The 19,999-nt window shown below is 47.7% G+C and overlaps 1 protein-coding gene across 1 annotated transcript in view; it reads left to right on the top strand.

Annotated features, from left to right (window-relative positions):
* TRIM39 (tripartite motif containing 39) overlaps positions 1–11,740 on the top strand; it is a 29,189-nt gene extending 17,449 nt beyond the window's left edge. The window contains exons 6-9 of the mRNA XM_084830404.1: positions 654–884; positions 2,761–2,783; positions 3,943–4,058; positions 8,059–11,740. Coding sequence (XP_084686530.1) covers positions 654–884; positions 2,761–2,783; positions 3,943–4,058; positions 8,059–8,606 — 918 coding nt within the window. The 3' untranslated portion in view covers positions 8,607–11,740. The remainder of the gene's footprint in view (positions 1–653; positions 885–2,760; positions 2,784–3,942; positions 4,059–8,058) is intronic.
* Positions 11,741–19,999: the final 8,259 nt, after the last annotated feature.

The raw sequence follows: 19,999 nt of genomic DNA, 5'->3' as shown, positions 1-19,999 counted from the left end.
CTATATCAAACAGGAATACCCAGTTCTCAGTGGGGCTACAGCAAATAGGAACCTGATCCCTAGAATAAGAAAGTACCTGAGACCAAAGCACAAAAAGTTTAGGAGTCATTGAGAGAGGCTCTGTGAAGCTTGTGGAAAGCTATTCTACTCTGTCCTCGGCAAACACAAAAAGAAGGATAGCGCCGCAAACAGCAAAAATGAGGAGGAAACTCCAGAAGCTACTAGCAAATCGTTTTTTTTATTCTTGGCCCAATGTGTTTCAGATTGTAAATCCTTCAGGGTCACTTTTGCAATAATATCCACAAATGCTGTGGCTCCTGTGGCAAAAAATGGGAAGAAACTCTAGATACTACTAGCAAATCGGTTTTTTTATTCTTGGCCCAACATGGCCTCAACAACCCTGTGAGGGTGGTTAGGCTGAGGGAGGGTGTGAGTGCCTGGCCCAAGATCACCCAGTGAGCTTTACAGCTGAGCAGGGACTTGAACGGGTCCCCCGGGTCCATGTCCCAGCACTCTCTCAAACCACCAGAACCCAATTATGAGTGTTTGAAGGATTTCTTCCTTAGGTCAACCCTGAACCTGCTGCTGATAGATTTCTTTGGGTGGCCTCGAGTCACAGCCTTATCCAAAGCCTTTCTCCCATCTCTCCACAGCGGAAGGTCGAGGACCGCCGCCAGCTCATCATCAGCGAGTTCGAGGAGCTGCATCTGTTCCTGGCAGAGGAGCAGGAAGTGCTTATGCGGCGCCTGGAGAACGAGGAAAAGGAGATCCTGCAGAAGCTGAAGGATAATGTGGCTGAACTCTCTGAGCAGCGGGTCGCCCTCAACAGCCTCACCATAGAGATTGAGGAGAAGTGCCTCCAGTCGGGCATGGAGATGCTCAAGGTGCGTGTGCATCTGGCTCCCTCTGGAGGGACCTCATACCCCTATCTGCTCCTGTGAACCAGTGCTGCTTGGAACATCCCCGATTCCCAGGGGCTTCCTCTAAAGAGGCACATCCATTTCCTTAGGTAGTCATGATGGAACTGGGTGAATCCAAAGAGCTTCCAGGGGTCATCTTCCTCACCCAGTTGCTTGGAAATAAGATATGCTTGGCCTGGTGTCATTGGGGAATGATGTGGGAATGAGAGGGGGGCACACGGGGTGTCATGTGTTTTTTTTTGTTCTATAATTGGTCATGTAACTTGGAGGGCTCAGGGCAGAAATAACAACTTTGAATTCCTGGGGCTGGGGTATATCAGATTTCTGAGAGCCCAAATATTTTTTTAAATTTAAAACATTTATATCACGCCCTATATAATTAAGATGTGAAATTTCCAGCCCTTTACAGGAAAAAGCTCTCTGGGATCCTTAATATTGACTGCTGTGGAGACCGTAGAGCCAGAGAAATAGTTTACAGCACACTAAGGTTGCAGGACCTTAGTCCCACAGGCCCCAACATCTTTCTCCCAACCACCAATCCTTTGGTGATTTCCCAGCTTTTGCACATTGTTCCTCTTTCTAAAAGACTGAAATGTCTCTCCTAAGGCTTCATTACTGGCAGTAAGAACTAGAAGCTAAACTATGCTAGTATTTTTGGTCCCACCCCTTTGCCTTTGTCCTGGCCCAGTTTTGCCTTTGGCCCAGACCAAAACTGGAATGTGGCCCCTGAGAGCTTCTCCAAAACCCTTGGAATGAAAGCGGTTCAGTACCCTTGGTTTACAGCATAATCATGGCCATGCCACGGATGGTAGAACTGGTTTTCTGCTTCATAAATGGTGCTACATTCAGGTCTTTGAGAATTGCAGCTTTCATTTTAACAAGAAAGTTTCTAGCTCTTGTGGTTGTAGAGATATTATCAGCTATGAGGCTCACGAGGTGTCCCAGGGCAAGTCATTATCTATCATCTGTCCACCTTATAGGGTTGTTGGGAGGATACAGTGCGAGAGCCTTAAACACCCTGAGTTTCTTAGAGGAAGGGTGGGATAGAATTGTGACAAATAACAATAAAGCTAAGGAAAGGAAAGCAAATGCTGTCTTTACTATGACATAAGAGGAGGTCTGAGCAAGAGTGAAAAGGAATTTTGTTTTATTTCACAGATCCTGGTTGCAGAATGTGGGGATCTTTTTAGTGTACAATTCTAAAACTTCTTAGTAATGAATGTTTTTAAATATGATACTTTAGCCCTATGCAGACATTTAGAACTCTTATCCAGGTCAAGATCAGGTTCATGTCAACCCATCCTGCTCTCCACATACATACATCCCAACCTGATGTTTGCCTATGAGCCTAGAGCCTACTTGCATAGGCCCTGTAGATGTGACCTCTCTCTCACACACAAATGCATTGGGCCATGCTTCTGTAGGCCCCTGTGCAAACACGAAATCCAGTGTGCAGACATCAGGAGGGGCATACCACAGGGGGACAGAACAGGCTGGTGTGATCCTGAGAACATCCTCCATCCCCCACGTGTGTAGGACTTGCACAGCTGCAAAGGGCTAATCTTTCTGGATGTTGCACAGGCATGCTGGCAGATGGTTTGTTTTGCACAAAATGCATTGTGCATTTTGCATTGATCTTCTGGTAAATTTGTGGAGTTTTGAACCGTTGCCTGGGCTTTTGAGCTAAAAAGACAGGATACTGTTTTGTTGCTTTGGTTGAAAATAGTGCAGGCAGGATCTTCGTCATTTCTCCTATCTGGATAGGCAATTTTTTACTCAGTGGGTGGGTTCCTCCATGACCAGATCAATCTCAACTGATTTTCTTCTTGTCCTTATCCAGGATGTGAAGACCACTCTTGAAAGGTAAGGACCAAACCCAAATCCTTTTGGGGTCATTCCAGCAGTCTAGCTGCTGCTGCTACTGCTTAGGGCTCTGTGGGACAGTCCTTGTCATCAGAAATTACTGGCTTTAAGCATAAAAGGGTTGGCAAAGCTGGATCTCCTGCAGACTGTGTGTGTGGGTTCACACTGACATGTGCAGTTCTTTGTGCAGTTCCCATTAGTTTATATCTTTTAAGCTATGGTATGCTTTGTTGCCCATGTAGCTGGGGCTCTGCAGAGTGAGAGGGAAGGAAGCTGGGGGGGGGGGGGCAGAGGATTCTTCATAACCCAAACTCCCTGGTCCCCTCCCCTCCCACAGAACCACCCCTTTTCCCTCCTCTCTTGAGGTCACTGGCATGGTTCTCTCCATGCAAGCTACGAGGAGGAGGGGAGCTCGGTCTCCTGGATCCAAGGTTGGAGCACTGGCTCCCACCTCAGATCCAGGAATCTGAACTATTCTGTGCCCCCCCCCCCGACACCGTCTAGGGGCCATAGGATTGCTCTCTAAATAACCAAGCTTAAAGATGGAAAAGGAAATTAGGATTCTGTACCAAGGTCACCATGCAGAACAGCTAAGTTCTGCAACTGGGTGAATTATGAGACTGAAGGAAATGATCATGTATATAGGCCTACGAAGTTTTCTGCTAGATCAGACCAAGATGTATGTAGTCTGGTATTCTGTTCGTGTGCTATATTTTTAATCTGCCCAATAACAAACGTTTTGGGGTGGATTATGAAAGCAAAAAAGTACAATACAATACAAAAATTAAAAAATAAATTACAATACAAAATGACAAACAGCTAACAAAAAAATTATATAAAAACAGCCATAAAATGGAAAAAATAAACTCCAAAATGCCTGGGAGAAAAGAAGGGTTTTGCCTGGCACCTAAAAGATAACAGTGTAGGTGCCAGGTAAATCTTCTTGGGGAGAGCATTCCATAAATGGCGTACCACAACTGAGAAGGCCCTCTGTCTTCTAGCCATTCCCTTAACTTTTTTTATGAGATCCAAGCCACTGCCTATATGTTTTCAAGTATTTGAGGTCTGGGCTTGCACTGACCTTGAAATGAAAGCTGGTGGGGGAGTCATGAATCCATGACTACACCTTACCCAGGCTCCTCTAATCCCTTCCTCGCAGATGTGAAAAGGTGCAAGCCCATGAGCCAACTCTGGTCTCCATTGAGCTAGAAAAGAATTTCTGCAACTTCCCCAGGCAGTACTTCGTCCTGCGTAAAATCATCAAGAGGCTAACGGGTGAGTAAACATAATGCTATGTCCAGGCATTTTTCATTGTGGGGAGGATCTTGAGAAAGAGAGACTCTTCCCTTCTGCTCACAGGTCAGACTGTTCCATCCACATTGCCAAGAAAACTCTGTGCTCAGAATGTGCTCGCTCGCTCGCTTGCGCTCTCTCTCTCTCTCACACACACACACACACACACACACTGTACACATACATACAGGCCCATACACACACTGTCTCATACACTTCTCTCTGTCTCTCCCTCTCCCTCATGTACAGTCATGCACGCACGCACTTTACTCTGAAGCAGATAGTTCAAAATTTGCTGTCTCTCAGTTTGAAGAAGGAAATGCCTCAGTGTTGCGGTATTGTTAAGAAGGGGAATGATTAATTGGGAACATATTAACTACATGGGACAGGGCTATGGTTTGAAAGTACATAGTGCAGCAATCTTGCTGAAGCTAAGCAGGTCTGGGTCCTGTCAGTTCCTGGAGTCCCAGGAACCTCTTATGTATGCCATCTTGAGTTCAGTTGAAGAAAGGGTCAGTATAACTGTGATAAATAAGTTAAAACTATGTTATCACAAATCTGCTACATGAACCTGTAAAAAAAAAAAATTAAAAGCCCCATTAAATTTATGGAAAAACGATGTTCCCAAAGTGGAAAGTTTCCACATTTGCCACTCTCGTTAAACCATTTTGGTGAAATTGGGGCTGTCTGTGCCAAGATTGTTGCACTTAAATTTCTGTTGTTGCTTACCTTGCATCCCTAAAGCTTAGTAAAGCACTGATTTCTCTTTTATCTGTGTAGGTGTGTCAAACCAGGGTAAGGATTCCAATGCCAAGTTTAATCAGTCCTGGTCCAGTTCAAGCCGAGAAGAGTCCTCTTCCTTATTAATAGTAACTAATGTCAATAAGAGAGAAGCATGGTAATAAAGAATAATATTAGGGATAGTTGTTTAGTTATTCCTCCTGGCTCTGTCTGGGCCAGTTAACACATACATTGTGCTCTGCACAGTGTACCCCATCCTGGTGTTGGGAACCCGTTTACATGGATAACTTAAATGTGCAACTCAGACCCTTGGTGGATGCAGTTATAGCTTCCCAGCAGTGAATTCCACTATCACAGTGTAACTATTTTTTCACCACTGCAGTCACAGAAATCAGCATATAGTTTTGTTCTTTGCACTGAGCCTTTAGCTTTCTTAATTAGAAATGATGCAATGATGTAAGGGAATACAAGACTGCTGGTGTACACAGGCAGTGTTGCAGTTATGGGAAACCGATGGTCCTATAGCAGCTTTCTCCAACCTGGCACCCTTCAGGTTTTTTGGACTATGACTCCCAGGATTCCTGACTATTGGCTATGCTGGCTGGGGCTGATGAGAGTTGAAGTCCCAAATATCTGGAGGGCACCAGGTTGGGGAAGGGTTCCCTGTAGTCTCTCAGTGGGATGTGGAGATGACTTGAGCTATAGACACAATCTCTCCCAAGCGTCTTCTCTCACTAGAGCTTGACTACAGACCCTTGTGAGCAGAGATAGCCTGGCCACAGTAATCCACAGCCTCTAGATTAGACTGTTGCATTACATTTTACTTGGGGCTGCCTTTGAAGGCTGCTTGGACACTGTAGTTAGCATGCAGCACAACCAATAAAACTGGCCTTTGGGAAGATGTTCCATTGGTGCTTAAGCAGATGCACTCCCTCCCGGTTTGCTTCTGAGTAAAATCCGCAGTGTTTGTGCTTGCCTTTTAAAGCCCTTCATATGGCTTGGGACCCAGGGACCCAAAGGACCCCCTTTTCCCACATCATCCTGCCTGTCTACTGCAGTTATTTTTAGAGTCTGTTCACCAAGAGCCCACATTGTCTAAAGTGGGGGTGCAGCACCTCAGACTCGGGGGCCAGATCTGGCCTGCCTGGGTCCCAGTCTGGCCCTCTGAGGTTCCCCAGAGGGCCACACACCCTTTCCCTGCCCACCAATCTTTTGGTGGCTTCCCAGCTTTTGTGCAGGATTTTCTCCTATTCTAAAAGTTTGAAATGCCTCTCCTGAGGCTTAGTTACTGGCAGTGAGAGCTTTAAGCTACAATACATTGGTATGTTTGGTATTTTGGCCCTGCCCTGATTTGCCTTTTGCCCCACCCACCACTGAAATGCAGCCCCTGAGAGCTTCTGTGAAACTGAATTTGGCCCTTGGGCTGAAAGAGATTTCACCCCCCTGATCTTAAGTGTAGTGGGTGGTGACTGGGGAGTGGTCCTTCTTGGCTGTGGCACTGCATCTGTAGAAGTCCTACCGGACGCCCTTCCTGCACCCACCCTGACATGCCAGGCCAAGACCTTTTTAAAAAAAATTTCCAGGCTTTTAACATTTGAGGCTAACTTTTTATGCTGCTTCTTGTCTGTGTTTTTTTCTTGGGAATTTTACCAGTGGATCCAATGACTGTGCTGTTGCTGTTACACTGTGTTTTGATGCCCTGTTTTGTTTAATGTCCTGGAAATAATTGTGATTGAAGGGCAGCATGCAAATCTTCAAAATAAATATTTTGAGGGAGCTGAGTCTCCCATTACTTGCTAGTGACCCGTTTCACAGGACACGGTGTGCTCATTGTAGATTATTTAACCCATGATGAGCTGTGGTGCGTGCAGCCACCGTTTTCAATATGCAGCCCCCAAATGGGGGTTGCGGTGTCTTGTGCAAACCCAGCCATCATGGGTTATTCGAGGGTTAAATAGTCCTCACATAACCCTTGATTAGTTGTCGTTGTTTAACTGACAAGTAACCCACAATGGCCAGGTTCGCATGACATGCAGCCACCCCCAATTGCCCTGATTGGGGGTTGCATATTGAAAATGGCAGCTGCATGCACTACAGCTCATTGTGGGTTAAATAACCCACTGTGTTGTACAAACCTGCACAATGTAAGGCTTTTTTCTGTACCTCTGCTTACAGGTGGGTGGGTTGGGCATCAGTTATGCAGCACTGCTCAAACAACCCTTGGATGTGACATGGTGTGCAACATAGAAAGGCGAAATGATATAGTATGAAAGATACTTTGGGGTATTTCTAAACACAGGCTAATGGGTTTAGCCTAGTTCTCTGACGGGCTGCACCAGAGAGCCGGTGTCCTTGTGCATCTGCTCATGGAAATCAGCAAGCTGCCACTGCTGATGTAGTGCTTGGGGTCCAGGTGGCAACATATAGCTTCCTTCCTACATACTGCAGAAAAGGAGCCTTTGAGTTGTGGCCACTGGTGTTTAGCCTCCCTTAAGCAGGTCCTTGCATCCCCAACTTCTAACTCAAGGGGGTTAGAAAGCTTGGTAAAGTTTTAAGTAAAACATGATCCCCAACATGAGAGAGAGAGAGAGCGCCCAGCAACTGTATTCCGCTGTGCCGAACTAACCCAGTCTTACCTTCTTGTCCAGCCCCGTATAAGAGGTATAGAGTAATTGGAGCCATGTGGCAGAGTGTTGGATAAAGGGGTTGTAATAGTCTAATTTGAGGATAGTGGTGGTGAAAAACCCTACATTACAGTGGGTCAGGTGGAAGGGAGGACTTGAGCTGGAACTGGCTGGAGAACCTCAGCTGCTGGTCTCAAGCCTTTCTGCCGCCACCTCTCTCCACCCCTTACATTTGAATTAGTCTCCAGCCTGAGAGTGGCAGAGGATGCTGGAAATCTCTTGTCCGTCACAGTCTTGACTGGAGAAGTTCATGTACGATGGCTTCTTCGTTTTGCATGCATACAGCCACAGCTAAGACACTGGCACCCATAGTAGATAATAGAATTCCGCAGCTTTAAAAGACACTTCTGGAACGGAGGTAGAGAGATGCAGTGAACCAGTGCAGATACTAGTGTGTATGGGGGATAACTAGAGTGGGGGAAGGGAGGGATGCGTTTAGTGAATACACTGTGACTGAGCTGGCCAAAAACAAGCTGTATGAAGGGTGGAGAGGATATGGTGGCCTAGCCATGATGGAAATAAAGCACAGCCCCACCTCTCTCTCACTTTCCTTGCAGGGGATTTGACCCTTGACCCCGAGACAGCTCACCCCAACTTAGTGCTCTCCGAGGACCGCAAGAGCGTCAAGTTTGTGGAACAGCGCTTGCGAGACCTGCCCGACAGCCCAAGGCGCTTCACCATCTACCCTTGTGTCTTGGCTACAGAAGGCTTCACCTCAGGCCGCCACTACTGGGAGGTGGAAGTGGGCGAAAAGACCCACTGGGCCCTGGGGGTTTGCAATGACTCTGTCAGCCGTAAAGGGGAGACGACCTCCCTGCCCGAAACTGGCTATTGGCGGGTGAGGCTGTTCAATGGGGACAAGTACGCAGCCACCACCACCCCCTTCACCCCACTCAACGTTGCCACCAAGCCCAAGCGAGTGGGCGTTTTCCTGGACTACGAGGCCGGCAAGCTTTCCTTCTACAATGTGACGGACCGCTCCCACATCTACACTTTTACTGACACCTTCACCGAGAAGCTTTGGCCTTTTTTCTATCCAGGGATCCGTGCTGGCCGCAAGAATGCTGCCCCCCTTATCATTCGGCCTCCCACGGACTGGGAGTGACAAAACGACCAAGTTCCCCCACTAGGATCAGCCCTCAGATATGTAGAGGGAGTTTTAATAACTTGGCTTCTGAAGGGTGCGGGGAGGAAGCTGGGAACAGTAACCTGGGGTCCAAGCACAACATCATCCCCAACTAGAAAAACAGCATGTCCCTGGGAGGAAAAGTGCAGAGGCTTTCAACAGACACCACGGTAAAACACAAAGTGCTTCATGGTAGGCTTCATGTTTTATTCAAGAAATGTCACCCTAGGGAAGGAAAGGAGAAGTTCTCATTACAGTACAGAAGGAGCATTGGAGCAGGCAGGGTTTCGTGAGGGCAGGTGAAGACATTTCCTTCTGCAATCCCAAACCTCTGATGGGGGGGTGGGGTGCGGGTTCGATCCGAGATGACAACAGTTAAACCTAGTTTGGTTGTTTGACAGAAAGCCACACCATTTGCTTGAGCTGTGGGCAGAGCTGGTCAGAAATGTGTGTGAGCGGCAGCTCTGTGTGCTGTTGAATATGGCGGGTATGCTGTTTGGGCAGTCGAGGGGAGCGACCTCTGTGTGAGGGAGTTAGGGTGGATCATTCATTCTTGCATGCATAGACCATGGAAACCATCTCTTCCCCCTTCCCTACAACTTGTTTTTGCTGGCTACTAGGTTGTGCGCAGACAGCAACTTCATGCCATCATGGTAGGGTGCTGTAGCGCATAGGTAAGAGCACATGAAGGCGGCCAGGCACAGATTTTCTCCTCTGAAGCACCCCAGTGCTCATCAGGAGGAGGCCACCCCTGTGGGCTGCACAGCCCTCATGAATCGAGGTTGCAATACCAACTGGCAGATCTGGGCTGCAAAGATGAGAAGGGCTGAAACAGAGCTTTGGATTCAGCCCTGCAAGGAAAGGCAGTCTGATCATGCCCTTGGACAACCTGGCCGTTCGGCCCAAATCCATCCATGATTGTATCTGAAGGGCCAGTGCACGCTGCCTCCCAGCTCATTGCGGGCAGGCTACCTTTTGTGTTTGCCCATGATAGTTCCCTGTGTGCGAGCCACCTGGCCCCAGACCGCCATCACAGCATCCTGCGATTCTCAGTTGAACAGTGTGTATTGTGACTTCTTTGCCTGTGGGCAGTGAGACAAATGCCTCATGGCATTTGTCACCATCAGGAAGCCATAACAGGCAAAAAAAAAGCGGCTGTGGTGTGCAGGGAAGTCAAATGCATTGGCCTCGAGTGGAGTTTGAGTGTCTTCCAGTAGTTCCTTTCAATCAAGGAAAAGGCCCTTTTCCTGACCTCTTTATTCAGAAGCTCGCCTCTGTAGGATGTTGTCAGGTAGGGATGAGCCAAAATATAGGTGAGAAGATGCTTTTCATATTTAAAAAAATCCCTCCCCCAAAAAACCTTTCAAAGACCTCCCCCCTTTGAGCAATTGTTTGGGGACGGGCGGCAAAATGAGGCAAATAAATTTGCCCATTCAGAGTGCGGGCAAATCTGATAGGCGGCATAACGTTATGATGTCACCTTGCCACCTACATGATCCCTGCTTGGCTGCTATTGCCTTAGGAAGAAACCTGTTTTGTTTTGATTTTTCAAAGGGGAAAATGGAGCTAAAGCTGCAGAGCAATGAAAGAAGCAGCTGCGAGCATATGGCCAAAAAACAGTGACTGAAGGATGTGTGTGTGTGCGTGACTGGGTTTGCACTACATATCATGGCTTCTTTAAGCCATGCTGAGCTGCGGTGCCCATGGGCACCAACCCCCGACCGTGGATTGTCACGCTGTGCGAACCCGACCAGCAGCGGATACACGAGGGTTAAACAACCTCTGCATAACCCTAGAACAGGCCCCTAGAACTTGTTTAACCCTCACATTAGCCCCGTTGGCCTGGCTCGCAAGACATGACAACAGCCCACACGGGGGGGGGGGGGGGCTGAATATTCAGGATGGCACCCACAGGTGCTGCAGTTTGTTATGGCTTAAATAAGCCACGATGAGCTGCGGTGTGTTGTGCGAACAGCCCCAATGTGTGCATGTAACTCTTCCCCCTGCCCTCCCCATCTCCACCCGCTTGCCCTTAAAGTTTCATCTGGAATTTCAGTGCAGCCACATGATAGGAGACACTACCTAGCCTGGCTTAGAGGCCAACTGTGTGTCCCTTTTGGTTAGCAAAGCTCCAAAGGAAACTGAAGTGAAACAAATTGAAAGAAAGCAAGGAGAGGTTCTTAACCTGTTTTGAACTGGTTCCAGAGAAACCCCATCTGATTGCAAGGAGACTAAGCTAGTCTTTCAAAAGGCATGTGGGTGCCTGGCTAGTTATTTCGGGGGTTGATATAGGACTTGCCACAGAACTAAGATTCTGACTGCTTCCTATGCACAGAGCCATCTTAAATGACTTTTTTAAAAAAACGTTTTTACTTGAGTTTTATGAGAAAGCTGGCAAGTTCTGTGTGAGATGAGAGAGGAGGTTGTGCTCCCAGCTATTCACTGAGCTTAACTGATTGGGCAGCTGGAAATAGGGGCGCCCCCAGTTGGAGGTCCCCTTCAGTAGCTGAAGCAGAGATAGGAATTGAAAAAAATGTGGTTAGAATACACTTGAATGAAGAATACATGTAACCGCTCAAAATTCGAATACCTTTTGAGCATGGCAGGAAAGATCCATGCTCAGGATCCTTTCAGTCCCTCTGGGGCAGCTTTCCCCAACCTGGCTGTGCTGACTGGGGATGATTGGTGCTGTAATCAAACTCATCCGGAGGGCAGCAGGTTGGGGAATGCTGCTCTAGAGATTCCAATTTCCAGCTTGGCCTCAGGTTAGTTATTGGCTTAACCAACCCTTCCCAGCAATGGCCTGGTGTCTCTCATTTGAGTTCTGTTGGCTAACAGGGAAAGGAGGATCAGCCAGGCCTATTAGGCTGCCTTCTAATGATAACATCTGCAGTTGCACAATTGGCTTTGTGTAAGTGTGTGTATGTATGTATATGTGTGTGTGCGTGCGCGTGCGCGCGTATCTTTACAATTGAGGATGCTCTGGTTTGGGTACTTTGAGCCCTTGAATATGGGTTGGTTGTCAGTCCTTCAGCAACCCACAGCTTTAGTGCAAGATACTTGTGTTATGGCTTGTTAAGTTAATTAATAAAATATCCCATTTTAATTGACAACAGGGTGTGTGTCTTCCTCACCATATAACTGTCAAGGAGAAAGGCAGGGTTTTCGGGCTTGGAGTTGCGAAGAGGCAGGTTTACTGGGAGTGTGTCAGATACCTGCTGCATGAGTACTGCTTGCCAAAATTGGTTTCACACAAGTAAGGTAGAAAACTGCGCAGTCATAATTTAATTCTAGATGGCAACAGCAGGGGAATTAGTTAAAACAAAGCTGAAATACAGAGAGGGTCAAATGCCTTCAGGAAAGCATGGTGATTCTTTATTGTTAAGTACTAGGCTACTGCAATTTAGACTTCCTGTAAAAGGGGGAAGTCTTGCCTGCATGAAAAAGAGCATAAACTCTGACAAACCAAACGTAAAATGTACAGTAAAGCAGACCAAGAAGGAATCTGAACAGCCCATTGCTGAAGACGTAATGATAAATTTTAATAAAAATGCATCAGAAGCTGAAAACCAGTGCAGAAAGGCAATGGGATTGGTAGATCACAATGGTGGGAAAGGATAATCAAAGTAGGGTGGGAAAACGTAGGGAAATGGAATGAAATCCTCTGCAGCAGGGCTGGCCCTGCCATTGGCCAAGTGAGGCAACCTCCGCAGGAGCTGATCTTTGGCGGCACTGGCAGCAGCCCCTTGCTGGTTCTCCTGAGCCCTGGAGCCCTTCCTTTTGGTTGGAGGATGGATCTGTGTATGCCACACAGTCTGTCCTGGGCCCCCTAAACTAACCTGCTGCTCAGGTGCAGTGGAGGGCACTTCCCCTTGACCCACACGGATACAAGATTCAACTAGTTCTGTCTGCTTTCGTACGTGGAATAGGGATAGGTGCCATCTTGTTCCTAGCCTCCGCAGTAGTAGACCTCTCTTCAGTCAGCCCTGTTTGCAGCAGTTGTTACATCTAAAGATGTGGGAGTGTTGCACCATTCTGTCCTGCTTTGTCCACCGCAACTCTAAATGCGGTGGAGTCGGCAAACACTCAAGCCTACAGGTGGCTAGCCAGTGGGGTTCGGGCTGCGGCAGAGGTGGCCTAAATCCAGGCTGAAGTCCAAACATGGTCAGGCAATGGCAGGAGTAGTCAAGGTAACAGGCAAGAGGTCAAACACAGTGAATCAGGTAGGTTACACAGTCCAGAAGCAGGGTCATTTGGTAGTCCGAAAGGTCAGGAAACAGCATCAGCCACAGGGCACAATTCAGAAGGCAAGGTACACGGCAGAAGCTGGATGGGCAAAGTTCTAGTGCTGGCTGGCTTCTCGGTGAAGGCTTTTAAGCCCAAAGCCTGCTTGACCCCACCTAGAGCTCACCTCCCTTTCCAGGGCCTTACTCCTGAGGAGTCACTTTCTCCCAAGGAGACCTTTTCTGGAGGCAAGCAGTCCTTTGCAAAGGAGCCCTACTAGTCTGTTGCTTGAGGCGAAAGTACTCCCGGGGATCAGGGGGTGGCTCAGCCTCTGCCTCAGAGGCAGAGTCCCTTTCTCCTGACAGGGATGGCCCTGCAACCATCTCCCCTGAGGGCTTAGGCTCCTGTGGGTCTGGTGACAGTCCTTGGTCTGAGCTTCTAGGGCCTCTAGCTCTTCCTGTGAGGAGGACTCCTCCCGTGGGGACATGACATCCCATGGGGGCATGACCCATTTTTGTAGTGGTGCATCTGAAGAACCCTGTCAGGTGGAAGAGGGCAAAGTTTGGAATTTTAGAACTGGCACAAAGTAATGCCTTGGGGACCACATGGCATTTGCCTGACTGTTCTGAAAAAACTCTGATGCAGAACTGTTGAACTATCAACTAAAACCTGTGACCTTATTCAAATTCATTTTCCCACCAGAGGACTAGCTGGTCAATACCGCACTTTTTTTTAAAAGGATCCAGTGAATTACAGATTTATTGTCACCCCTAGGTTCTCCGGAGGATGGCGGGCCATACTGGATCTCAAACACCTCAACGATTTTGTAAAACACAGATGTTTGTGCATGGAAACTCATCAAATGATCAGAGAAGCCCTTCACAAAGGAGAATTTCTCATGTCAATTGACCACACTGAAGCTTATCTCCATATTCCTCTCCCCACACATCACAGACGTTTCCTGCACCTTGCCTACCAGAAGCAGCACTTTCAATACAGAGCCAGGCCCTTAGGCCTAACCTCAGTGCCCCATGTCTTCACCACGATCATGGTGTCCCTGGTGTCCCATTTACACCTAAAAGGAGTATACATCTATCTATACCTGGACAATCTACTCATCCGATCCCACCCAGTCACAAAGCTTCACTGCTTCTTTAGATACCCTAACAGTCACCTGCCTCCATCAGCACAAATTCATCATAACAGGAAAAAGAGCCAGCTTACCCCAGCACAGTCTCTACACCTTGGAACCATGCTCGACACCACAAAGGGCTACTTGTTCCTCTCTCCAGACAAGAATGTTCAAATTACAAATTCAATCACAGAAATGTTGACATCAACACAGTGCAGTCTTAATGGAACTGGCACACCTCCTGGGCTTCATGATTTCCTGCCTTGGTATCATTCCATGGGCCAGATTGCATTCTCGTCCCTTACAATGGCTACTACTACCCTTCCAGCCCCAGATTGCCAGGAAGAAACATCGTGTAATCCATCTTACTCACCTTACTCACCCTCTTCTTTGGTGGCAACACTTCTCAAACCTTCAGACAGACACACCATTCCAGGAAGCATGCAAGACCACGTTAACTACAGATGCCATCCTCAAGGGATGGGGGGCCCACTGCAACAACCATGTAGCCTAAGGGAAATGGCAACCATTGGAAAAGAAACACAGCATCAATTGGCTAGAACTCAGAGCAATACACTTCAACCCAAAGCACCTCTTGCACCCTATCCAAAGCTCGCATGTGCTCATTAAGACAGACAATATTATGACAAAGGCACACATTAAGTGCCAGAGAGGATCCAAATCATAGAATCATAGAATAGTAGGGTTGGAAGGGGCCTATAAGACCACTGAGTCCAACCCCCTGCACAAATCTCACTCACTGCATGAAGAAGCCCAGTCCCTGCTGCTGTGGGCAGAACAAAATCTGTCCTAAATCTTAGCAAATCAAAGGGGCACTGAACCACACGGTGGACTACCTAAGCCAATGACAGACCCGGGGGAATGGAGCCTGCATCCTTCAGTATTTTAGGAAATTGAACACCACTTTGGCCCACTCACGGTGGACATATTCACCTCACAACGCAACCACAAGCTCCCAAAATTCCGTTTCAGGTTCCACTCTCATGGAACAGAAGGAATAGGTGAACTGAACCTCAGCTGGCCAAAGGAAAGAGTCTGTGCCTTTCCACCAATCCTGATCCTTGCAAGTGTACTGCAAAAGATCAGACAGGAACATGCAGCAGCCCCCTTGATACCCCATTCTGGCCTCACCGACCATGGTTCTCCGAACTCCTATACCTGGCATATCAAAGGCCGTGGTTCTTCCCTCAGAAAGCAGATCTCCTATCCCAGGGCAGATCTGGGATGGCTTCAATTAGCCTCATGGCTATTGAAAGATCCATCTATTCCAAGCTCAGCAATCTGAAAATACCCTGCTGGCATCCTGCAAAGAATCCACATCACACATATATGAGACCACTTGGAAGGCTTTCTCCAGATGGTACAGAAGGAAAAAAAATCCTTATTAAGGCCTGTCAGGGTTCCCCTTATGACCTGGACCCCCTGAGCAACTCCTTAGGGATCTCTTGCCTCCTTAAGAGTCCCACTTTCCTTCTTTTCCCTTTCCAGTAATGTGAGGTTTAGGCTGTAAACAGGGTGATTAGCACTTCAGACACTTGGGTTTTAACTACAACCGTTTACTACTAAATTAAAGCAAGCAAATCACAACTAAAGGTATTTACATGATGGAGCTGAGTGATACAAAAGGCATTAAGGGAAAATAAAAGTTGCAAAACGCAAGTACCTTTTCCCTGGCTTAGACTTCCCCAGGCTGCTTCTTCCTGCTCCCTCTTCGGGTTCTGGTCTCCCCAACTCTGCTCTTTCTGCTCTAGTCTTTCTGACTCTCTCTTTTTATACCCTCCTCCCCGCAAAACCAAAAGTACTGCTTCAAACCTGAAGAAATGAAACTTTACTGGAGGAATGAAACTGAAACAACCAGGGAAATGAAACTACTTGTCTCAGGGATACCCCCTCCCATCAAAAATCCAGGCCTCTAGGCCTGACCTTTTTCTTTTTCTTGCCTCTGTAGGCCTCAAGCCTTCACAAGGCCAGAATTGTTAAACGTCGCATTTGTAAAGGAAGGTTTTGCCCCACCAATGTAGATAGGCATGATTGGATAGAGGCTGTATATTTGCATTTTAAATCGGTTGACAAAAATTAAGTAAGGAGTTGGAGGATAAGTGGATAGGACCTCCTTTGGGTAACTGGGTAGAAAAAAAGGAAGAGGGTAGGAGTAAATGGACTTTTTTTTTTTTACAATGGAGGGAGGAAAGTAGTGGGGTCCTCCCAAGGATATGTGTCAGGCCCAGTGCTGTTGAACACATTCATAAATAATCTGGAGTTGAACTAGAGAGAGAGAGAGAGAACAAAACTTGCAAATGACAAATTTCAGGATGGTGCAGTTCTAAGGTGCTGAAGCATCTCCTGAAACAGTGATGAGGCAAGAGGATGGCAGACAAGATTCAATGTGAGTGTAAAGTGATTAATATGAGGCAAAACATCCTAACTTCACAGGTGGTGTTCGTACCCAGGCTAGTGCCTCTACCTCTCCCCCCCCCCCGCCCCCCAAAAGAGGCCGGGCTCATAATAGAAAGTCCTTTGAAAATGTCAGTATGCTCTGGTAGTGAAAAAGACAAGTTCAATATTGGGTGACATTAGGAAAGGGATTGGAAATTTTACATGCATCATCATGCCGATATATAAAACTCGCAGATCCCATTGGAAATATTGAGCAGCATGTGATACCAGCTTCTGCATGGGATTGCAGAACAGGAAGAACAGCTCCTGGTGAAAAATGGTTGCGCGGACCATGTACCTGTTTTTGTACAGCTTTTATGTCTCATTGTCTTAAATCTAACAAGAAATAAACTCCGAGAAATCATAACCTTGCCTTGATCATCCCTATTCTGCCTACACAGATCCTTTTTTTTTTACTCAACTGAAAACAAGCAGTGTAAGAAGGACATCCCACTCCAGCCCCACCTATGTCCGTTTCCATTTCATTTCTCTCCACCTCCGACCTCACTTGTCCCATGCATTTCAGTAGGTAGATCCTCTACCACTCAAGTTTACAATATTCATTTGCTATCTATGTGGATCAAATATTTGCTGTTGGTTAATGGCCTGAGAAGGACACCGGGGTTGTAATGGCAAACTCCTTGTTCTTTTAGAATTAATGGGGTGTTCAGCTTGATCACCCCATTAAATCCATCTCTGTAGAATATCTGAACTGCAAATGCTGGCTCTTGGTACCAGGGTAGCCCTGATGAGCTCTTGACTGTAGTACATGTCAGCCATTTCTAGTCTGTGTAGAAAAGCTGGTAGGTATCAAAGGTCAATTATTTATGGTATAAACCACAAAGAGTCTTGTGGCACCTTAAAGACTGACAGATTTCATGGACTGCAGTCCACTGCAACAGATACAGGATGTGTTATCCTGCGGTACAGGGTTATATACACAGTTCATGTGGGACAGTGGGATTCCAAACACTGAGGTCAGAGGGAAATTAAATGCAGGAAGTATAAGCTGTGATGACCGTGTTCTTAACAGGGACCAGTCACAAGGTAGTTGTGGCATATTTATGGACTAACAGGAACAACAGCAAAAAAACATCTTGGAGATACTTGATTCTTACTCACCAAAGGCAACCAGGCTAGTGGTATTGATGAGTCCCAGGCTGCTCCTGTGTTCCCACCCCTGCACAAGATTTCCCACGCATCAGGCATTCGCCCCAGGGCCTCAGCAGGTGCCCATCAATGCCTCCTCTTGATGCCAGCCCTGCATGTGATGCAGCTCTGAGTCTGGAGGGAAGATGGGAAAACGTGAGTGCCATGCCAGGATGGGAATGTAATACAGGCATGATTAGGGGGTGTCCCAAGCACCCCAGAGCTGCTACATCGGGGCTACAGTAGCAAGCTAATACATCATATACCTTCGGGTGCTTCCAGACGAGGCGTCCACTGTGCACTTGGCCTGCCTCATTCACAGAATTGTCTGGCATGTCCAGACAATCATGGCTTCCGTTTGTAAGCCTCCCATGCTTTCCCATCATTTCTTCGCTCCTGTTTCTTCTCGATGCAGAAAATCTGTCGAGGGAGAGACGGAAGAATTGTGCAATGCCTTTTTCTGGCTGGAAATGCTAGGAGCTCTCTGTCTGCAAGCGTCCTGAGACTGATCAGCCCCCACGGTGCATACAGCCCCCTCAGAGCATAATCTAATGCTGTGGGGATTGCTATCCCCCCCCCCCCCGCAATCCATGTCAACAGGCAGGCATGGGGATTGGGGACGCTCGCTCACCCTGCGCAAAACACAGTTCTTCTACTAAATGATCCCATTGAGGGAGAGACTGGGAAACTTGTTGTTATGAAAGCTGGTTCCAGAGGCGAGTGTAATGTCTAGACTGGCTCTGATCATGGGGCAGGCAGATTCTGCGGAAAGTTGCGGTGTCAGCAAAGCGCTTCCTGAGAAGCTGGTGTGGTGGCACTGGCACGGGGACGTCCCCCGCAATCCTGTTGCTCAGAGATAAATACAGTGGTGTGGGATCCAGCAACCACCACACCCCAGTTATATTTACACTGGGCTAAAGACTGCCAGAGGGAAAACACCAGTCGGTAACATGAGTGAAGGAAAGAGGGATTAGAGGCAGCTCTGAGCGGGGAAGTTCAATTCCGAGAATATGGCTAGTTTCTAAATCAGGGATGGGGAATGTGCGACCATCCAAACGTTGATGGACTGCAACTCCCAGCAGCTGTCACCATTGGCTATGCTGGCTAGGGCTGATGGGAGTTACAGTCCAACATATGGAGGGCCATTCCTGTTCTAAAGAGACTGCTTCACATTTTCAGTGTGTGACACTGAGGACTAGTGCTATTTTTTTTAATCCAATTATTCATGGGAAGCCATATTCCACAGTGTGTGTAACACACGGTGTAGCATTATACTGGCCGTTCAAATTCATTAACCCCTTATAAGGGGACTGTAAGACCCTAAATCCATATTCTTGCAAATAATTATGCACCCTTGATCTACTACCATAAGATGTGTCCAGATTAAACTACCCCCCTTTCACCAACCTTGAGTCTGCTTGCACCAGTCCCTCCACCAAAGATTTTTACAGAGATCAGAAGAACCTGCCACGGCCCATGCTCTGATCTTTGCAAGCGGCATTCTGAGCTCGGGCAAGGAGGTAAGGCCCCCACCTACAACTCAAGTAGGACTGGGCAGGGCAGGAGAGGTCTTCAACTTGGACTGAATGTTTATTTTCTAGCTCTCCACTCTGGGCCACACTGGGCCACACTGGCTCTCTCATTCTTACACAAGTGTTGAAATGAATGTCTCACAGGAAGTCTTGTAACAACCTTGGTTTGCCCAAATGCAAGTTTCTGGTGGTGGTTTATAAATAATATACAAGTTTTCAGATACTGAACTGGGTCACTTTAACACTCGCGAATTATCATTACATAGAATCAAACTTGAATTATAAAACCAAAATTTGGAAGGGCATGAAATGTGCTATACTGAGTGGGGGGGAGGATTTTTCTGAAGAGCATGGTGGAGAGGGGAGAGGACCCTGGTCCCTTTGCCCCTGACGTCTCCTTGCCTAGCACTGTGCCAAGTTTTGGATTTATTTATTTTTGGCCATTGCGGGGAGGGGCAAAAAGAAATTGTGAAAAGCCCCCTAGAGCAGCGGTCCTCAACCTTTTTGGCACCAGGGACTGGACCGGTTTCATGGAAGACCATTTTTCCACGGACCGGGGCAGGGGATGGTTTTGCTGGCGGCTGGAGCCAGCCGGCAGCTCTGTGGACTCGCAGCGGAGCGGAGCCGGCCAGGGCTGGCGAGGATTCCAAGGGGGGAGATGGATCGCCTCCCCCTCCTGCGGACCCCCGCGGACCCAAGATAAGGGGGTTTCGCACACCCCTACAGCCTGGTTCCTAACAGGCCACGGACCGGTATGGGTCCGCGGACCGGGGGTTGGGGACCCCTGCCTTAGAGGACTTGACCAAGACTTCCTCCCTTGGGACATCCCTGTGCTGCTGCCTGTTGAGTGCCTGAAAGCTGAGTGAGGATGTCTTCTT

Source organism: Heloderma suspectum, chromosome 2 (assembly GCF_057233095.1).
Source record: "Heloderma suspectum isolate Gila_16-S chromosome 2, 16-S_ref, whole genome shotgun sequence".
Lineage (NCBI taxonomy): Eukaryota > Metazoa > Chordata > Lepidosauria > Squamata > Helodermatidae > Heloderma > Heloderma suspectum.
This window is presented reverse-complemented; position numbering and strand designations above follow the sequence as displayed.